General features: G+C 41.6%; 1 protein-coding gene across 10 annotated transcripts in view; it reads right to left on the reverse strand.

The window, feature by feature from the left end:
- The window catches only part of TENM1 (teneurin transmembrane protein 1), a 453498-nt gene that overhangs the window by 10715 nt on the left and 421133 nt on the right, over positions 1-21650 (reverse strand). For 7 of the 10 annotated variants that reach the window (XM_067471566.1, XM_067471564.1, XM_067471563.1 and 4 more), the window contains 4 exons: positions 11705-12001; positions 7113-7214; positions 4941-5328; positions 1930-3150 (listed from right to left, as the gene is read on the reverse strand). In XM_067471566.1, the coding sequence (XP_067327667.1) occupies positions 1930-3150; positions 4941-5328; positions 7113-7214; positions 11705-12001 (2008 nt within the window). The remainder of the gene's footprint in view (positions 1-1929; positions 3151-4940; positions 5329-7112; positions 7215-11704; positions 12002-21650) is intronic. The other 3 variants (XM_067471568.1, XM_067471567.1, XM_067471565.1) reach the window with 1 other exon arrangement.

Genomic DNA, 21650 nt, shown 5'->3' on the forward strand with positions numbered 1-21650 from the left:
CTAACCTAATCAGTTTCATTATTTTAAATACTTCTGCATCGGTTTTCTTGCTTTCATTTCTGGGCCCTATTTCATTGTCCTTTTGTGTTGAAAACCTAAAGACATAGACTATCTTCGCCTTTCTTATTGCATTGCAAGCTGATGTAAAGCTTCCAGAAAAGCAAAGTAAACATAAAGGTTTCCCCACGACATTAAGTCTAGTCATGTCTGACCCTGTGGAGTGGTGCTCATCTCCATTTCTAAGCTGAAGAGCCGGCATTGTCCATAGACACCTCCAAGGTCATGTTGCCAGTATGACTGCATGGAGCACCGTTATCTTCCTGCAGAAGTGGTACCTATTGATCTACTCACATTTGCATGTTTTTGAACTGCTAGGTTGACAGAAGCTGGAGCTAACAGCAGGAGCTCACCCCACTCCACGGATTCGAACTGCTGACCTTTTGGTCAGCAAGTTCAGCAGCTCAGCAGTTTAACCCACTGTGACACCAGCAGGGTCCAGGGATAATAATGGGATAACCATATTAAATATATTGCCTGGATCAGCTATTTAGCTAAGCTGACTTAACAAAATATCTCCTAGCCCAGTCTTCAATCCAAATGCTTTATTGGGAAACAGCTGCTGCGAGTGATAGAGATCTGTTCTTGTGATCAGGGCAGAGCTGATTGGCATTTCCATTCTTTTTGTCTTATATGATCTTCAACATGACAAACAGAAGCAAGATCCATGTTATAATTCGATTTTATGATGGAGATTGCTGGTGGGAAGGTCATGGCAATGTCAGTATGCTGCACCCCAATCGACAAGAGAACAGACCTCCATTGCTTGCATTGGCTGCTGCTTAGTGAAAAACGATTGGATGGAATTTAATCATTGTAGACAGATAGGGACTGTGAATGCTGATCATAGATGTGCAATTCCAGGTTATTTGGTTGATGCACATGTTCACAAATTGTCCCCTGGCTCTCATGCAGTACCCCATTCGGCTTGCAAGAACTACATTGTGGGCTGCCTTTGATATTAATTCTGCAACAAGGAGTGCATCAAGGAGGCTCATAATAATAATAAGCCCTAATAATAATAATAATAATAATAATAATACTTTATTTACACCCTGCCACCATCTCCCCAAGGGGACTCAGGGCGGCTTACATGAGGCCATGCCCAACAGTACAACAAAGCAAATATACAGTACAACAAATTAAATATACAACATAAAATACAAACAGTAAAATATAATCAAAATAATAAATAAATAAATAAATAAATAAATAAATAAATAAAATAATATAAATAAACACACCAACTATAAGGTCACAGTAATTGGGCAAGGCGAGTTATAAGGATTAAAAGTTTAAAAACACTGGGTAAGCAGGCCATGCATTGTATCTAGACCAGGGGTCCTCAAACTTTGTAAACAGAGGGCCGGATCGCAGTCCCTCAAACTGTTGGGAGGGCCGGATTATAATGTGAAAAAAAAAACCATGAATGAATACCTTTGCACACTCCACAGATCTCATTTGTAATGCAATAAACACTTAAAACAAGACAATAATTAAAATGAAGAACAATTCTGACAAATATAAACTTCTTAGTATTTCAATGGGAAATGTGGGCCTGCTTTTGGCTGATGAGATAGATTGTTGTTGTTGTTGTTGTTGTTGTTGTTGTTGTTGTTGTTGTTGTGTGCTTTCAAGTCGTTTCAGACTGAGGTTGACCCTGAGTGAGGGCCGGGTAAATGACCTTGGAGGGCCGTATCCGGCCCCTGGGCTTTAGTTTGAGGACCCCTGATCTAGACAGAGGATCAGAGGGACGAAAGTGAGGTTTAATTGCACTAGAAGATAGGGTAAAGTGCTTCCAAAGTGCTTCCCCATCCCATTATGCAAGGCTTTGCCCAGAATGATATGTTTCCCTTTTATTAAATTCTGTACCTGTTGTATATTTAGCCACATCTTGGATCTTGCCCGCTGGGTAGTTGTTTTTGAATGCATACAGATTGAACGGCTTGGGGACATTCTTCAGTTCTTCCCAGAGGTGATGGTTTGGTGTTGACCAGCGGCCAGCGATGACGTCGTAATCCCTTTGCCCCAGGTGCACCAGTTTCGTCAGCGGGTCATATAGCCCTCCATGAAAACCAACAATGACTTCGAAATCCGAATTGGAGTCCTGATAGATCTCCCCGTAAGGCGTGTAGAGAATCTCTTTGATCACTTGACCACGACTACTGAAGATAGCTAAGGGAGTCCCAGTGTTGTCACAGGCAACATAATATTCTTCGCCACTGCTCAACTCCATAGCAATCAAGTGACCCTGAAGGTCATAATATAGGGACGTTATTTCTGAACTACTGTGATTGTATAAGTGTGTTACTCTTACTGGATTGGAGAGGTCTGCATAAAAGAATTGGAGGTGCTGTCCCAAACTTGTCTTGCTGGCCACCCGCCTCCCAAGCCCATCGTAGTAATACTGGACGGTCCATCCAGCAATCCTGTTGTATGCTTTGGTCAGGAAACCATTAGAGCTGTATTCAAAGATGTCATTCCCTCTTTGCTTCAGAAAGCCATCTTCATCCATTTTGTACTGAATGTCTCCAAGTCTTGTGATGCGATCTCTGAGGTCATACCTGAGAGGAGTAAGCCTCGCACTATTCCCGTGGCTAAGTAAGTTGATGTTTCCGTTGAGGTCATAGCTGTAACGCCACTGGGTTTTATCATTCACGGAGACAGTCTGAAGCTGACCATCGGCATCATATTCGTAAAAGTATCTTGTTATATTGGCATCTACTCCGACTCGTATATCACAAATGACCATCCGGCCCATATTATCGTACTGAATGGTCATCCAGTAGGCTATGGATTTAAGGATTTCATATTGCACTTCAATCACTTGGCCATTGGCACTGAAAATTTTGGTATGCTTCATCACAGTGGTGGTTATCACTTGGTTTAAATCATAATTGATTACACTGAATTTCCCAAACTGTTCCGTTTTCCCAGACACATCCACATAGCGGTACAAATCAATGGGAAGAGGCGTTTCGTTTATCATGGCTTGCATGCTGGTCACACGGAAGTTGTTGTAACTGTAGTCAAACCTTGCGTTCACGAGACCTTCTTCGCTAAATCTGAAAATCTGGCGACCAATAAGTGGGCCTGAATGAACAGAACACAAAATAATTAAGGAACAATTAAGCAATGTGGACACATTTGAAAATGCATTAGATCAAACAAAGAAGAGAAAAGTAAGAAGTAAGAAGTGGAAATAGCAACCTTCCAAGCCTTCACTATTTGTTTGTTAATGTGAAATTATATTTTATGGTCTTGGCACCAATTGTAAACCGCCCTGAGTCGCCTGCGGGCTGAGAGGGACAGTATTTAAATATAGTAAATATAGCAAATAAATAAATAAATAAATTTGCTAACCTGTATTGTATGTATATATTGATTTGCCAATTTCACTGATCTCTTTGGTGCCGGAGGGGCTACAGACATGTGATTGTACCGAGTATGTTCAGACTCAAGACTCCATTTTGTTATCTGTATGATTTTGGACTTCACTGTTAGCAGTTCGCTTTAGACCTCAGTGGAGGTGGATGCAGGATGCTTTTGGACTTCAATGGAAACAGATGTCTTTTGGACTTATGCAGAAACAGTTTACTATATGTTTGCTTTGGGAAGCAGTGAGTACACTTATACAGTCTGGACTTTCATAAGATGTATACTTAACGACTTTGGACTATGGACTATTGAGTAAGAATGATGCCTTGTGTTCTCAACACAGAGAAACTACATCCTACCTATAAATATGTCTGGGTGCTGAATTAGTACAACATATTTGTGAGTAAACAAGATATGTTATTTTTCAAAGAAGACTTTGTTTTTGGTCTCTGAGTGCAAATTTTTAAACTAAGGGGTTTCAAGGAAGAGTATATGTTTCGGGCAACTGCAATTTCAACTTCAACTTCAAAGAAACATTTTCAAAACTCTGCTAGCTAAGTATTTGGGGTTTTTGTGTGTGTGTGCAATGGCATTTCTTTGTCCCTGACAGTTCAAAGACATGGTCCATCAGTTTAACAACCGAGTTACCTGTGTGCCATTACATGAATGCTTGTAAACATAACTTTTTCAAAAGGTTGACTTCTAACAAGGTCATGCATTTCCTTGACTATTTATTTATTTACTTACTTACTTACTGTATTTGTATGCCTCCTTTCTCAGCCCGTAGGTGACTCAAGGCAGTTAACAGGGTAAAATTCAATGCTTACAATATCATAAATACAATTAAAAACATAACATATAATACAAATTAAACATATCAATAAAATATAAATGCATAGTGTCGCCTTGTTAAAAACGTTGTCCAGTCTCATTGTTGTTGTTCCATTTTCCTATGTCAGTTACTCTGCATTTGCAAACACTTGTTCAAAAAGCCACGTCTTGACTTTTTTCCGGAATCTTAAAAGGGAGGTGGCTGATCTAATATCTATAGGGAGGGTGTTCCATAGCCGAGGGGCCACCACCGAGAAGGCCTTGACTCTTGTCTCCACCGAAGGCGGTAACAAGAGCAGGGCCTCCCCAGATGATCTTAAAGTCCTAGATGGTTCATAAGGGGAGATGCGTTCAGACATGTAAGTTGGACCAGAACAGACTAGTAGTTTCCAAAAGGGGGTCTCCAGATGTTCATGGAGATTCACATTTGCCAAAAGGATATGACATCATTTTTCTTTTTCAAAAAGGTTATGAATGCCATTTTCCCAAAAGTAACCACCTAGACCAGTGGTTCTCATCTTGTGGGTCCCCTGATGTTTTGACCTACAAGTCTCAGAAATCCCAGCCAGTTTACCAGCTGTTAGGATTTCTGGGAATTGGAGGCCAAAACATCTGGGGACCCACAGATTGAGACCTAGACAGAGGTGAAACACATACGTATGCTTGTCACCTACCTGTTTGCCTGTATCTGATAGTGCAAGTAAATCCGTCGTGCATCAGGTGGATTGTTTTGATAACTCCAGAGGACTCTTCATAAGTAAAGGAGACTTGGGTGGTGTCATACAGAATCTCAGACAGCCTGGACTGCTTGGTGTATTTGTAAAGGACCCTGCGGCCTGTTCCTGGGTAGAGAGTTCGCAGGAGCCGTCCATCCCTGGTGTAATCCTGGATGAAAGACACACCGCTGTCTGGCGGGGAATAGAGATTGCGATAGTATCCAACGGAGAGCATGGTCTGAAAGCTATGGCGCACCATACTTGGCATGGTGACAGACAGCAGGTAGTCCGACTGGTCGTACTCGAAGATATAACGGCGTTGGCTGTGCAGCAGAAGCATTACAGACTGAAAGAAAAAGGCCAGGAGTTATAGGAGAGAGGATTTGCTACTGTTTCTCATAACAATATGCTAGCGATAATGGCATAAAATCACTCCCAAGTCAGAGAATGTGAGTCTTATGTTCTTATTGCTGAACATAAGACTCACACTGAATATGGAGTAACGCTTTCAGTGCTGAAGGAAAGCAAGGTTGGAGTATCTCCTCAGCCATGGAACCCAACTAGTGACCTTGGGCACCTCACACTCTCAGCCTTGAAGGAAGTCAAGAGCAAACCTCCTCTAGGTGAATCTTGCCCTAGAACAGTGTTTCTCAACCTTCCTAATGCCGAGACCCCTTAATACAGTTCCTCATATTGTGGTGACCCCCCCCACCCCAAACCATAATATTATTTTCATTGCTACTTCAAAACTGTCATTTTGCTCCCGTTATGAATCGTAATGTAAATATCTGTTCTGCAGGATGTATTTTCATTCACTGGACCAAATTTGGCACAAATACTCAATATACCCAAATTTGAATACTGGTGGGGTTGGCGGGGGATTGATTTTGTCATTTGGGAGTTGTAGTTGCTGAGATTTGTAGTTCACCTACAATCAAAGTGCATTCTGAACTCCACCAACGATGGAATTGAACCAAATTTGGCACACAGAACTCCCATGACCAACAGAAAATACTGTCGGTCATGAGTCAAAAAGAGTTTGTTGGGGATTGACCTTGAGTTTTGGAGTTGTAGTTCATCTACATCCAGAGAGCATTGCAGACTCAAACAATGATGGATCTGGAGGAAACTTGGCACAAATACTCCATATGCCCAAATTTGAACACTGGTGGAGTTTGGGGAAAATAGATTTGACATTTGGGAGTTGTAGTTGCTGGGATTTATAGTTCACCAACAATTAAAAAGCATTGATTGTAGGTGAACCCCACCAAATTTTCCTCACAGAGCCCTCATGACCAACAGAAAATACTGTGTTTTCTGATGTTCTTTGGCGACTCCTCTGACACCCCCCTCATGACCCCCCAGCAGGCCCGTAGCCAGGATTTCGTTTCGGGGGGGGCTGAATTTTTTTTCAGGGGGGGTTTCGGGGGGGGGGCTGAGTTTCGGGGGGGGGGGGGGCTGAGTCTGAGTGAAAGAGGGTCTAGCCTAGCAAACCTTTTGTATCATTACCCCAATACCCCCATGCATATGGGATATATTGAGTATGGTGATCAGATCATGATATGAATAAACATAACAGTTTAAATAATGCACCAATAAGGCCTTTTCGCGAACCACCATGAAAATTTCGGGGGGGGCTGAAGCCCCCCGAGCCCCCCCCCTGGCTACATGCCTGCCCCCCAGGGGGTCCCGACCCCCAGGTTGAGGAATGATGCCCTAGAATATGGTCATAAATCAATTTGAAAGTCAGTAACAACATAAGGTTTGGCTCTCCAACCATCAAAACTCTAATCCAAAACATAGATTATGATTGCTTCCACTTATAGGAGAATAAAATAGATATTGAGAGTAAAATATCATTGATTTAACATGTAGTTTTGCCCTGAAAGCCCTCTTTAAGGGAGGTAGATAACTAAATGGAATCCTTTTCCTTCTCTTTCCCATGTTTAACAGCAATTGCTGGAAATCTCCCTGGATTGCTAAGAACAGTTTTATGGAACACACACAAATGCACTGAGACAAGCCACAGAAGGTGAAGCACAGCTAGATAAAATCAGACATCATGTCAAACCATTGTTTGCCTTCGTTTTAGTCTAGACCACAAACCATGGTTTGAAGTTTTAAACCTACCATGGGCAGACCCTGGTTTAGAGCGGCATGCCTGCCTTCTTTTTTCATCCTCTCAGCACTCAGCTTCACATGTTTACTCCCATCTCTGTGGTGCAGCAGCCTCTGGAGGTAGAGCGGTGGCTATATTAACTATGGCTTGTCCATTCGGGCATCATGCCAAACCATAGTCACCACAAACCATGGTTTCAGATTCTCGTTTTTGCTTTGTAATCACAAACCACAGTGGTCAATTTGGGATCCTTAGTATGGCTTATGGGGAGAAAGAATACCAATTCTAGCTAGGTACCTAAACTTTTCAAAGAAATCCCATGCCCCCAGGATGGCTGGATACACACACGCACAGTCAATCATTATATGATATAAAATAGACATTTCTCAGTCTGAAAAGGAATGCTTTTGACAAAAATGTTTCTTTCATTTCAGAACCATCTCCCCACCTTCTCCGTTATCTCTATCTATTTCTGAAATTATTTTATTTATTTATTTGCCATACTTATATCCTGCCCTTTTCTACCCTGACAGGGGGACTCAAGGCGGCTTACAATGTCACAACGTCGTGCCTCAACACAATCACCTAAACATTTCAAAAATTGCAACATATTAAAACAGATTTAAAAAGTTAAAACTTAGAAAACACACCATCCAAGTTCATGGTCTGAGTCCGTTCCAAGGTCAATTGCACAATTTTTCAATTAAAAAATACTGCATTGCCTTAGTTTCTAAAGGCCTGCTCACAGAGCCAGGTTTTGACTCTTTTCCTAAAGGCTAATAGGGAGGGAGCTGCTCTGATGTTGCTTTGGAGGGAGTTCCACAATGGAGGGGCCACCACTGAGAAGGCCCTGTCTCTCGTCCCCACCAGCTGCGCTTGTGAGGCCAGCGGGACTGAGAGCAGAGCCTCCCCAGAAGATCTTAATCTAAGTGCTGGTTCATAGGGGACAATATGTTCAGACAGGTAGCTTGGGCTGGAACCGTTTAGGGCTTTATAGGCTAAGGCCAGCACTTTGAATTGTGCTCGGTAGCAAACTGGCAGACAGTGGAGCTGATGCAACAGGGGAGTTGTGTGCTCCCTGAGTGCCGCTCCAGTGAGCAACCTGGCTGCTGCTCACTGGACTAGTTGGAGCTTCTGAACAGTCTTCAAAGGCAACTCCACATAGAGTGTGTTGCAGTAATCTATTCGGGATATAACCAGAGCATGGACCACTGTGGCCAAGTCAGACTTCCCAAGGTACAGGTGCAGCTGGCGCAATAATTTTAACTATACAAAAGCTCCTCTGGCCACTACCAAAACCTGTTTTGATCCATATATGGTAAGTTAATGTACTGGATCTATCTCTCATCTCTCTCAAACATTAATCCTCCACTCTTCTTCTAAGAATAATACAGTCTTAGGACTGGAATGGACAACAGGGGTCATCTTGTCCAACTCCAAGCCATGCCCAAGCTTCTTGGCAGGGGGTTGGACTGGATAGCCCACGAGGTCTCTTCCAACTCTATGATTCTGTGATTCTATGTTCAAATACCCGAGTAAAGCACCTTTTTCCACCAAAGCTTTGTTTAAAGCCCTCCAAAGATGGAGAGTCCACTATCTTCTGGAGCTATCCATTCCACCACTGAACAGCTTTTACAATAAAAAAGTTTTTCTTATTATTTAGGTGGAATTTCTCTTCTTATGATTTGAAACCAAACTATCTGGCAAATACTTCAAGTGTATACAGTATTATACTCAGGCACCCACGTATCTGCCCACCAGCAGTCAAATGTCAAGTGTCCTCTGCCTGCTGGAGAATGACACCTGGCACCCTGGAGATTTCCGTTCCGTTTCAGATTTCAAGAAAGTAAGACTAGCAGGGGTCCTTTCCAAGGAGCACAAGACAGACTCCCACTGTTCGTTACCTTCGCTATATTCTGCTCAACTGACAGGTGATTCTGCATCCCCCCAAAGCCCTCTGTGAATGACAGAGGACTCAAGGGTGGCAATGAAAACATGACAAAAATAGCAAACCATGATGCCAAATACAACACTATCTTTCTCTTTCTCTTGCACACATTATTATGGCATCTATAATGGAAAATAATATTTAATCAACAACATATCTTGGACACCATTTGGGAAAGAGTGAGATTTAGAGGAATATTTTCAGAGCTCTCTTGCAAGCATAGAATCCAGCATGCTTCAGTTTTCTATGGACACAATAATAACCGAAACCTGGTCATGGCTGTTGCTTGAAGACATTTACCAATGTTGGCCCCAACATTTCTGGGTTCACCTTTTGCAGATTGGATTATTTGTGGATTTGATTAGTATGTTCTCTGTGGAAATCTCTTGGTTATCAAGCATGACACTATGTTCGCTTTCCATCACAGAGTTGCATTGCAGGACCTAGGGCCATGATGGCGAACCTATGACACGTGTGTCAGCACTGACACACGTAGCCATTTTCGATGACATACAACCTCATTTGGCTGCATACACAGTAGAATGGGGCCGCACCCCGAGAAGGACATTTCATCCTTGGCTCCTGCACCAGCATTTTTCTATAATGCCGAGATATATGGCATTATAGAAAAAAGCAGGTAAGTTAAATAATTAGTTTTTTGGTTTATTTAATACAGTTATAAATTACAATAATATTTTTTGTTATATATTTTTTTCTCGAAGTGACACCCCACCTGAGTTATGCTCAGTTTTTTGGCGAGTTTTAACACACCAAGCTCTAAAGGTTGTCCATCACTGACCTAGGGATTCCTTGAGATAAATTCTCCTGCTATTTATAGGACTTCAAGTCAACTGTTGTGACTCAGCTGGAATCAGGGAGTGTTTCTGATGAGGATGATGGGACTCGGGTTCACAGTTTGGTTCAAAATGTCCCTGCTATAGACAGTGAAGAAGTGCAGTTTCCCACAACAAGGCATGAGAGTGTGGAAACTGAATATAGCAGCCAGGTGCAGATTGATTCTGAGAAGGAGGACAGCTCTCCGCTTGGTTCTCAGCCTGATAATGAGCAAGCAGGAAAACAGGCTGACGCTAACGAACAGATTGACCTTGACGATATGGGAACTTTAGATTGAGCTGACCGGTTGGAATTCCAAATTCGAAGGCGCGAGAGGATAGCTAACAAGAGGGAGGCCAAAGAAACCCCTTCATGTCTTGCAAAGGATATTAAATCGGGTGTTTGTGACCAGATCTTTGTCAAAGCAACTTTGCATTTACCTAAGGAGCTTGCCTAAACTAGGCTGGATTATCTTGTAGTCTTTGTGTTCATGGTTCCAGGACTTTGTCATATTCTCTTGGGTCTTGCTTTGCTGATACTTTTTGGATTAAGCTTCAAGTGCTATGTTATATTGATTTTTGGGAACATTAACCTTTGCTTTTAAGAACCTTTTACCTTTTATTTTTAATAAATCATAAAGACTTCTGGCTGTGTACAGTTTGGTGAATCTACTCTGAGGTGCAACATCAACATCCAGTGGAAGCAGATCATAGTGTCATGCTTGATGACCTAGATTTCCAGAAAGTATCACACTGTAGAATCTACCGATTCATAGAGATGTTTCAGATAAAAATGTGCTCTTTGTTAGTAGTTTTTTCTAATAATAATAATAATAATAACTTTATTTATACCCTGCCACCATCCCCCCACAGGGTCTTGGGACTGCTAACATGAGGCCAAGCCCAACAATTACAATAAGACAAAATAAAATGTATACAACAATAAGACAAAATAAAATACAAATAATAAAAATAATACACTAGGGTAAACATAGGGTATGAAATAAAATTAAAAAGTTAAAAACAAAGAGTTGAGCACAGTGGGCTTTCAACTTTACTGCTAACCTTCACAAAAGTGGAGGGCCTGCTGTATTTGGAAGCCTAAAAATGGCACCCAGGTCTGTCCAATCAAGATCCCTAAATATTTAATTCCACTCCTTTTTTTTTGAGGTTTCAGAAAGGGAGAAGTAATTGGTTCAGTTGCATATCCAGATTTGCCCTGCAGTCTTTACAAACATTTCATCTGCCAGGTTCTTGTGGGTTTTTTTCGGGCTATAGGGCCATGTTCTAGAGGCATTTCTCCTGACGTTTCACCTGCATCTATGGCAAGCATCCTCAGAGGTAGTGAGGCCTGTTGGAAATAGGACAATGGGTTTATATATCTGTGGAATGGCTGGGGTGGGGCAAAGAGCTCTTCTCTGCTAGAGCTAGGTGTGAATGTTTCAACTGACCACATTCATTAGCATTTGAAGGCCTGCCTGAGCCTGGGAAAATCTTTTGTTGAGAGGTGTTTTTCCCAGATTTTCCCAGACTCAGGCAGGCCTTCAAATGCTAATGAAGGTGGCCAGTTGAAACATTCACACCTAGCTCTAGCAGAGAAGAGCTCTTTGCCCCACCCCAGCCATTCCACAGATATATAAACACATTGTCCTATTTCCAACAGACCTCACTACCTCTGAGGATGCTTGCCATAGATGCAGGCAAAACGTCAGGAGAAATGCCTCTAGAACATGGCCCTATAGCCCGAAAAAACCCACAAGAACCTAGTGATTCCAGCCATGAAAGCCTTCGACAATACATTTCATCTGCCCCCAAGATTTACCTTTTCTAAGTAGGTGTAGCTCCATATTTTCCCATCCGCCCATGTTCTGGAAACAATCTTCCCACCTGGGTCATACTCCATCTTTTCAGTCCATGTTCCTCTCTGGATATAGGTCACTAGTCCCAAATGCGAGTAAGTGATATTGACCTCATTGTATTTGTTGATGGGGGACCAAAGAATTGGACGGCCTGCTTGGTCATACAGGATCCTAAGAGTGAACTTGCGATGGTCGTCATAGATCTTCCCCGTTCTTGTTATGTGATCAAAATCGATGGAAAGCAGGTTTCTGTTGTGGGCCTGTAGAAAATATAGATGTACAGAATTGAAGACATTGTGTTGATAAAGTCATATTAAGGGCATAAACAGTCTCATTATTTCATTCCCACCTAGTAGCACAAGTATATAGTAGTAAAAAATAATAATAACAAATATACCCAAGGAATAAAGAAAAGCCCTAGAATCATAGAATAGAATCATAGAATCATAGAAGAGTTGGAAGATAACTCATGGGCCATCCAGTCCAACCCCCTGCCAAGAAGCAGGAAGATTGCATTCAAAGCACCCCACAACCTCTGAGGATGCCTGCCATAGATGTAGGTGAAACATCAGGAGAGAAGGCTTCTAGAACAGTGGTTCTCAACCTTCCTAATGCCACGACCCCTTAATACACTTCCTCATGTTATGGTGACCCCCAACCATAAAATTAGTTTCGTTGCTATTTCATAACTGTCATTTTGCTGCTGTTGTGAATAGTAATGTAAATATCTGATATGCAGGATGTATTTTCATATACTGGACCAAATTTGGCACAAATACCCAATTTGAATACTGGTGGGATTAGGGGAGGGTATTGATTTTATCCTGTGGGAGTTGTAGTTGCTGCGATTTATAGTTCACCTACAATCAAAGAGCATTCTGAACTCCACCAACAATGGAACTGAATCAAACTTGGCACACAGAACTCCCATGACCAACAGAAAATACTGGAAGGGTTTGGTGGGCACTGACCTTGAGCTTTGGGAGTTGTAGTTTACCTACATCCAGAGAGCACTGTGGACTCAAACAATGATGGATCTGGTCCAAACTTGGCACGAATTCTCAATATGTCCAAATGTAAACACTAGTGGAGCATGGGGAAAATAGACCTTGACATTTGGGAGTTGTAGTTGTTGGGATTTATAGTTCACCTACAATCAAAGAGCATTCTGAACCCTACTAACGATTGAATTGGGCCAAACTTCCCACACAGAACCTCCACGACCAACAGAAAATACAGTATTTTCTGGGGATCTTTGGTGACCCCTCTGGCACCCCCTTGTGACCCCTCCAGGGGTCCCGACCCCCAGCTTGAGAAGCACTGTTCTAGAACATGGCCATGTAGTCTGAAAAACCTACAACAACCCAGTGATTCCAGCCATGGCAGCCTTCGACAATAAATTGTATGTCAGTTTACAATGATGTAACTTTCCAACAGTCGTATTGAACCAGACAATCACGGCTCGTGCTATAAATCCCAAAGGCTATCATAGCTTTACAAGGGGATCAACATATTTTTCTCTTGACAGATAGTGATGGAAACCACTGTTCTACAGTCTACTATATAAGGTAACGAAGCTTTCTTAAAAGTTCTAACAAAAAGTTTGTGGGAGTTAAGAGCAGTGTTTGATTTCAGAGCGAGACTGGCCCACCTACATTTGCTTAGCAAACATTCATTTTGCACTGGTTGAAACAGGCCATTCCACACCATGTGCGAATGTTGACAGACCTGGTCTCCTATGAATTAATAAGAAGTACCTTCTTTGAGTGCAGATCTTTGTATAACCCAAGTGACCCTAACTCCACACAGGAGGTTGGTAGCAGCAGATTTTAAGGGTATGACAATGTTTGCAGAAGCACAAATACATTTTCGGTGGTGGTGGTGGAGCTGCAAGTGGGGAAAACCTTCCACGACTAAGTCAATATGACAAAAGTAGGATCCAAAGCTTGACCTGATTTCACCTTGAGTGATGAACGAGGAAGCTAAAGACAAAGCAAAACATCTATTTGATGAGAGATGATGCAAAATGGCTGGATTAGAGGGACGTGGCTTGTATCAAGGACAATGTGTGCATCTTGTGAGTGGTCTTTGTCATATATTGATAAAAAGTGAAGTATGTAAAAATCCAGTGATGCTGATGCTGCTGCTGCTGCTGATAATAATAATAATAAGTTATTTCTAGTGCTCTATGCAGTCATGCTGGCCACATGACCTTGGAGGTGGATGTCTACGGACAATGCCAGTTCTTTGCCTTATAAATGGAGATGAGCATCAACCCTCAGAGACGGACACGACTAGACTTAATGTCAGGGGAAAACCTTTAGCTTTACCTATTTCCAGGGGCAAACCAAGAATGGGCAACTTGGAAGTCCCTGAACAGACACAGAGGTGGAGTGGGCAGATCAAAAGACAACCTGGCAAAATGGCACTACGTAAAAGAATCCCACATCTTGTGTGACTGTGGAGCAGAACAGACAACTCCACATCCACTATGCCCTGCCTCATGTACAGAGGAAGAATTGTTGGAGGCTACAGACAATGCTGTTGCTGTTGCCCGTTTTTGGTCAAAAGAGATTTAGCTGCCTGCGCTCCTTCTATTTTTATCAGTTTTATACGAATGTGTGCAATGCTTTTGATACTAAATAAATAAATAAATAAATAAACAAACAAACCTATTTCTAGACTGAACTTTTCTCCCAAAACGGACTCAGGCACTTTACAGCACACAAACAGGCAAACATTCAATGCCTTACAAAGTAACAAAAAACATCAGGAATAATACAAAATAACGGGTGACTAAAATGATCAAGGGTCTGGTGAACAAGTCCTATGATCTCTCTGATGATCTCTCCAATCATCTGGAGAGGCCATGCTCACGCTCCCACCTCCTTCGCAGGCGTGATTGGTGGGGACGAGGGAGAGGGCCTTCTTGGTGGTAGCCCCTCGACTCTAGAATTCACTCCCTAAGGACATCAGACACACCCCAATGCTGGCAGTCTTTAGGAGGAGCCTGAAAACATGGTTGTTCCAGTGTGCCTTCCCAGACTAAGGAAAACTCTTAGCAATTATGTCCTCAAATGCGCTTTAATATTGATTTAGGATTGTATGAGCACCCTCATCTTTCTCTGAAAACCCTATCCTAGTTCACCTCCTTGCTCATGTCCAGCACTTTTAAATTTTAACTATTACATTTGGCCCGGCCATAAGTTTTTTAAATACTGTATGTTACTATTGTTATTGTTTATTGCTTATTATGTATTTTTGTTTTTGAGTTTTATTTTATTTTAATTGTTGTGTTGATTATTTGTTATTGCCTTTGTTTATTGATGTGCTGTGGGCTTGGCCTCATGTAAGCCGCACCGAGTCCCTTGGAGAGATGGTAGCGGGGTACAAATAAAGATTATTATTATTATTATTATTATTATTATTATTATTATTATTATTATTACTATATTATTACTATATTATTATTATTATTATTATTATTATTATTATTATTATGAGGAGCGGCTTAAAGAGCTGGGCATGTTTAACATGCAGAAGAGAAGGCTGAGAGGAGACATGATAGCCATGTATAAATATGTGAGAGGAAGTCACAGGGAGGAGGGAGCAAGCTTGTTTTCTGCTTCCTTGGAGACTAGGATGCGGAACAATGAATGGCTTCAAACTACAAGAGAGGAGATTCCATCTGAACATAAGAAAGAACTTCCTGACTGTGAGAGCTGTTCAGCAGTGGAACTCTCTGCCCCGGAGTGTGGTGGAGGCTCCTTCTTTGGAAGCTATTAAACAGAGGGTGGATGGCCATCTGTCAGGGGTGCTTTGAATGTGATTTTCCTGCTTCTTGGCAGGGGGCTGGACTCGATGGCCCATGAGCTCTCTTCCAACTTTATGGCTCTATGATTCTAATACATAATAACAGCAATAAACTTATAATAAAAAAAATTAAACGTTGACATGGGGGATAGACTAATTAAGACAATAAACTAGGGCATGCAAACATTAAACATATATCATTAAAAACAGTTAGACATGATTTGCATATGAAATGTCTAACACAGGTATCATAACCATCATATAGTGCAAATGGGTTCACCAGCATTCTGGTGGAGTAGTCATAGAATCAAAGAGTTGGAAGAGACCTCATGGGCCATCCAGTCCAATCCCCTGCCAAGAAGCAGGAATATTGCATTCAAATCACCCCCGACAGATGGCTATCCAGCCTCTGTTTAAAAGCTTCCAAAGGAGGAGCCTCCACCACACTCCGAGGCAGAGAGTTCCACTGCTGAACAGCTCTCACAGTCAGGAAGTTCTTCCTCATGTTCAGATGGAATCTCCTCTCTTGTAGTTTGAAGCCATTGTTCCCTTGCGTCCCAGTCTCCAAGGAAGCAGAAAACAAGCTTGCTCCCTCCTCCCTGTGGCTTCCTCTCACATATTTATACATGGCTATCATATCTCCTCTCAGCCTTCTCTTCTTTAGGCTAAACATGCCCAGCTCCTTAAGCCGCTCCTCATAGGGCTTGTTCTCCAGACCCTTGATCATTTTAGTCACCCTCTGGACACATTCCAGCTTGTCAATATCTATCTTGATTTTAGTCCTCCTCCTCTCTATATGCTAAAGTGCATAAGTGCTTCTACAAAAGTTTCTTAAAGGAGAGGAGGGTGGGGGCTGTTTTGTTTTTCTTTAGCAATGAAGTTCCAGAGATGGGGAGCAATCACAGAGAAGGCCACCTTTCCCGTTCCCACTAGCTGAGCTTGAGACAGGGGTGGGACTGAGAGCAGCGCCTCCTCTGTTGACCACAGTGCATGGGTTGGTATATATAGGGAGATACAATTGGACAATTAGCCTGGATCCAAACCATTAAGGATAGTGGTTCTCAACCTGTGATTGCTTTATGTAGTAGTGTCAGAAGAAGTATTTGTATATTTATGATCAAATGGGTATTTCGTTCGCATGCTATTATTTTCTCTCTCTGTCCATATGTGCAGATAATAGTGAATCCTACTGAAACGAAGGACCAAAGACAAGTGCAAAATCTGATATATCAAAAGAATGAGATAATATTCATTTGCCCAATTTTCCCATGCAGAAGTTCATTCACCTGTTGGCAGTCTAATCTGTGCCATCTCACCAGCTCTCAGTCATTTTTTCAGTAGTTGAGTATTCTTTATTCAAGTTCATAAAGACTCTTATTTGCTCCGTGGATAGGCATTAAAAGCCACTTTTCTGCTTTACACAGAAAATCAATTTATAGTACAATTCTATACATTTCTGCTTAGAAAGAAGTCTCATAGTGTTCAGAGCATCTCATTCTCCGATGAGGGAATAAAGGATAGACCAGTTTATTCTTGGTCTATCATGTAGCATGGAGATATCTTTGCTTTAATATATATATATATATATATATATATATATATATCCTGTTGAATTAAGGTACTATCTACGGTTTGTGTTCAGATCTTGATATCATAGCACAAGAGGACATAACACCATCTATCTATCTATCTATCTATCTATCTATCTATCTATCTATCATCTTTCTCTCCCATCTATTAATTGCTGCTCTTTCTCTCCATCCATCTACCAATCTATTTATCTATCATCTTTCTCTCTCATCTATTGATTGCCCCTCTTTCTCCCTCCCTCCCTCCCTCTCTATCTATCATCTTTCTCTCATTTATTGATTGCCTGTCTTTCTCTCCATCCATCTACCCATCTATTTATCTCTCTATCATATTTCTCTTTCATCTATTGATTGACTGTCTTTCTCTCCAACTATTTGCCTATCTCTCTCTCTCTTTCTTTCTCTATCATCTTTATCTCTCATCTATTGATTGCCTCTCTCCATCCATCTACCCATCTATTTATGTATCTCTCTATCATATTTCTCTTTCCTCTATTGACTGTCTTTCTCTCCAACTATATGCCTATCTATCTATCTATCTATCTATCTATCTATCTATCTATCTATCTATCTATGTATCTATCTATCCATCCATCCATCCCCTTTATCTCTCATCTATTGATTGCCTCTCTCCATCCATCTACCCATCTATTTATCTATCTATCATATTTCTCATCTATTGATTGACTGTCTTTCTCTCCAACTATCCATCTATCTATCTATCTATCTATCTATCTATCTATCTATCTATCTATCTATCATCTGTCTGTCTGTTTGTCTGTCTGTCATCTTTCTCTCTCATCTAATGATTGCCCCTCTTTCTCCCTCCCTCCCTCCCTCCCTCCCTCCCTCCCTCCCTCTATCTATATATATCTATCTATAATCTCTCTCATTTATTGATTGTCCCCTCCATCCATCTGCCCATCAATTATCTATCCACGTATTTATTTATTTATTTACTTTACTTTACTTCTATACCGCTTTTCTCAGCCCTTAGGCGACTCAAAGCGGTTTACATAATACAAAATCACAAGACAGTATCAGAAGCAGGTTAAACACGTTCTACATTCTACATAACAATCAATATCAAAAGACAATCATTATCATAATCATATCGCCTCAACAACAAATCAGAATCCTTTGGAGCCCCTGTTATGGAGCCATCTATCTATCTATCTGTCTACCTATCTATCTACCTATCTATCTGTCTGTCTGTCTGTCTGTCTGTCTGTCTGTCTCATCTATTGATTGCTTGCCTTTCTCTCCATCAATGTACCCATCTATTATCAATCAATAATCTTTCTCTCACATTTACTGATTGCCTCTCTTTCTCTCCATCTATCTGTCTGTCTGTCTGTCTGTCTGTCTATCATCTCTCTCATCTCTCTCATCTCTTGATTGCTCCCCTCCATCCATTTGCCCATCAACGTATGAAGCCCCCGGTGGTGCAGTGGGTTAAACCCCTGTGCCGGCAGGACTGAAGACCGACAGGTCGCAGGTTCGAATCCGGGGAGAGGCGGATGAGCTCCCTCTATCAGCTCCAGCTCCTCATGCGGGGACATGAGAGAAGCCTCCCACAAGGATGATAAAAACATCAAAAAACCATTCGGGTGTCCCTTGGGCAATGTCCTTGCAGACAGCTAATTCTCTAACACCAGAAGCGACTTGCAGTTTCTCAAGTCGCTCCTGACATGACAAAAAAAAATCTATCCATCCATCCATCCATCCATCTATCTATCTATCTATCTATCTATCTATCTATCTATCTATCTATCTATCTGTTATTTGCAATAGCAAAGCTATACTTTGGATGCACCATAGCCTTAGCAGTATGAGAGATCACAACAAAGAGCAGCAGCACAGGACCAAGAGAAGGATTTATGAAAGAGATTTGACTTTGGTTTCATTTTATAACAGCCTGGGTAGGGGAGAAATCAAAGATTAGATTAGGTTTTTCACAGGCTCTAAACCACATAGCCGTGCTCACATTTCACTATGTTCCAATAAATTGGCTATTCCCCTTCTCTGGTGACCTTTATGCATTTGCAGAGGTTTTCAGTTTGCAAGTATCAAACCAAGTAAAACCTATAACATGAAGAATGTGCATTTTATATCAGTGCTTCCCTATGGCTTACACTTAAAGGAGCCAGAATATCCAAAAGACTTTCTCCATTGGGAGAAAGGTGGAATATAATAAAAATAAACAGCTGTCCTAAAGCATTCAATATATCTTGATTATGGTCAATAGAAAAAAAAATATTGGGACTGGACGGACTTCCTCCTGGAGTTTTCTACGCTTGATGTTCCTGTTATCTGTGAACATAAACATGCAAATCTCAGCAAAAGGGAGTAAATGAATCCGTGGATATTGAATCCATGGATACGGGGGGCGTGGGGGGCGTACTGTAATCTGTTTTGGTTTTTATTCCAAACTGCAAAGAAACTATCAAAATTACAGCACCAAGTTTGGGGACAGGGCTTAGCATTTTGGTCAGCTCCTTCAAATTATGGAATTACACCTAGAGCAGTCTTACTACCTCTTTAACATGAGAAGAGCGAACAAAGCAGTATTCATACAGGATCTATTTAAGGGTGGATAGAACGGGAGACGAGGGAGGTAAGTAAAGTTGGAAATTTCCACACTCCCTTTTCCAGACAGGTTTTGAAAGGTCTACAATAATCACCGCAGACGTGGGTCATTATTTGAGACCATTACCTTGAACGCTAACCATTCACTGTACTCATCAAGGCGTCTCCAAGGAGCCGTTCTGTCAAATGGAAAACAGATTTTCTAAAGCATTTTTTCCAGCAAGCTATTGACAGGCTTGGATCTTAAACTCAAGTCTGTTAATTAAACAGAAAAATATTGACCACCTGCCACAGGGATTCATTAATACTCCCGTTAAATGTAAGCCATAAGAATGAATTGGATGTGATGGTAACAGTCCCATGTGTGCAAATAATAGAAGTGGAGATGCCAAGATTTTTCTCTCTCTCTGGGCTCTGAAACTACAACTACTTTACAAGATCACAAATTGTTGGGTTGTTGTAGGTTTTTTCGGGCTATATGGCCATGTTCTAGAGGCATTCTCTCCTGACGTTTCACCTGCATCTATGGCAAGCATCCTCAGAGGTAGTAACAAATTGTTATTTGGCTTGAGTCACAAAAGAATTCCAAACATCTCCTTCCATTGCCCCATCAACATTATTATTACGCCAAAGACCCTTCCTAGCTGCTTTGAGTTTCCTTGTGTAGACAAAAAACAGAGTATAAATATAGTACTAATACTACTACTAACGACGCTCCATGTAGTCATGCCTGCCACATGACCTTGGAGATATCTAAGGACAATGCTGGCTCCGTGACTTAGAAATGGAAATGACCACCAACCCCCAGAGTCGGACACGACTGGGCTTAATGTCAGGGGACTTAATGTTAGCAGAGTAGATCAACAGATACCTCTTCTGTGGGAAGGTAATGGTGTTCCATGCTGTCATGCTGGCCATATGATCTTGGAGGCGTCTACGGTCAACGCCGGCTCAACTTAGAAATGGAGATGACCACCAACTCCCAGTCGGACACAACTGGACTTAATGTCAGGGGACTTAATGTCAGCTGAGTAGATCAACAGGTACCTCTTCTGTGGGAATGTAATGGTGTGCCATGCAGTCATGCTGGCCATATGACCTTGGAGGTGGCTATGGACAACGCTGGCTCTTTGGCTTCGAAATGGCTTAGAAATGGAGATGAGCACCAACCCCCAGACTGGACAGGACTAGACTTGATGTCAGGGGGAAACCTTTACCTTTACCTACTACTACTATTACTACTACTACTACTACTACTAATAATAATAATAATAATGTCATATTTTCAAAATTTCTTCTTCATTTATTTGTATGGCCCATGCCAGCCTAGCAGTTCGAAAACATGCAAATGTGAGTAGATCAATAGGTACCTCTTCTGCGGGAAGGTAATGGTGCGCCATGCAGTCATGCTGGCCACATGACCTTGGAGGTGGCTATGGACAATGCTGGCTCTTTGGCTTAGAAACGGCTTAGAAATGGAGATGAGCACCAACCCCCAGAGTTGGACACGACTAGACTTGATGTGAGGGGGAAACCTTTACCTACTACTACTACTACTACTACTACTACTACTAATAATAATAATGTCATATTTTCAAATTTTCTTCTTCATTTATTTGTATTACCCATGCCAGCCTAGCAGATCGAAAACATGCAAATGTGGGTAGATCAATAGGTACCTCTTCTGTGGGAAGGTAATGGTGCGCCATGCAGTCATGCTGGCCACATGACCTTGGAGGTGGCTATGGACAACACTGACTCTTTGGCTTAGAAATGGCTTAGAAATGATGATGAGCACCAACCCCCAGAGTTGGACATGACTAGACTTGATGTCAGGGGGAATGGTGCAATGGTGTAGTAACACTGAGGCCATGGACCATATTTTAGTTAATACGGACCACTTGTGGTCCATGGACCA

The sequence above is a fragment of the Anolis sagrei genome, chromosome 10 (assembly GCF_037176765.1).
Source record: "Anolis sagrei isolate rAnoSag1 chromosome 10, rAnoSag1.mat, whole genome shotgun sequence".
In the NCBI taxonomy this organism is placed as follows: domain Eukaryota; kingdom Metazoa; phylum Chordata; class Lepidosauria; order Squamata; family Dactyloidae; genus Anolis; species Anolis sagrei.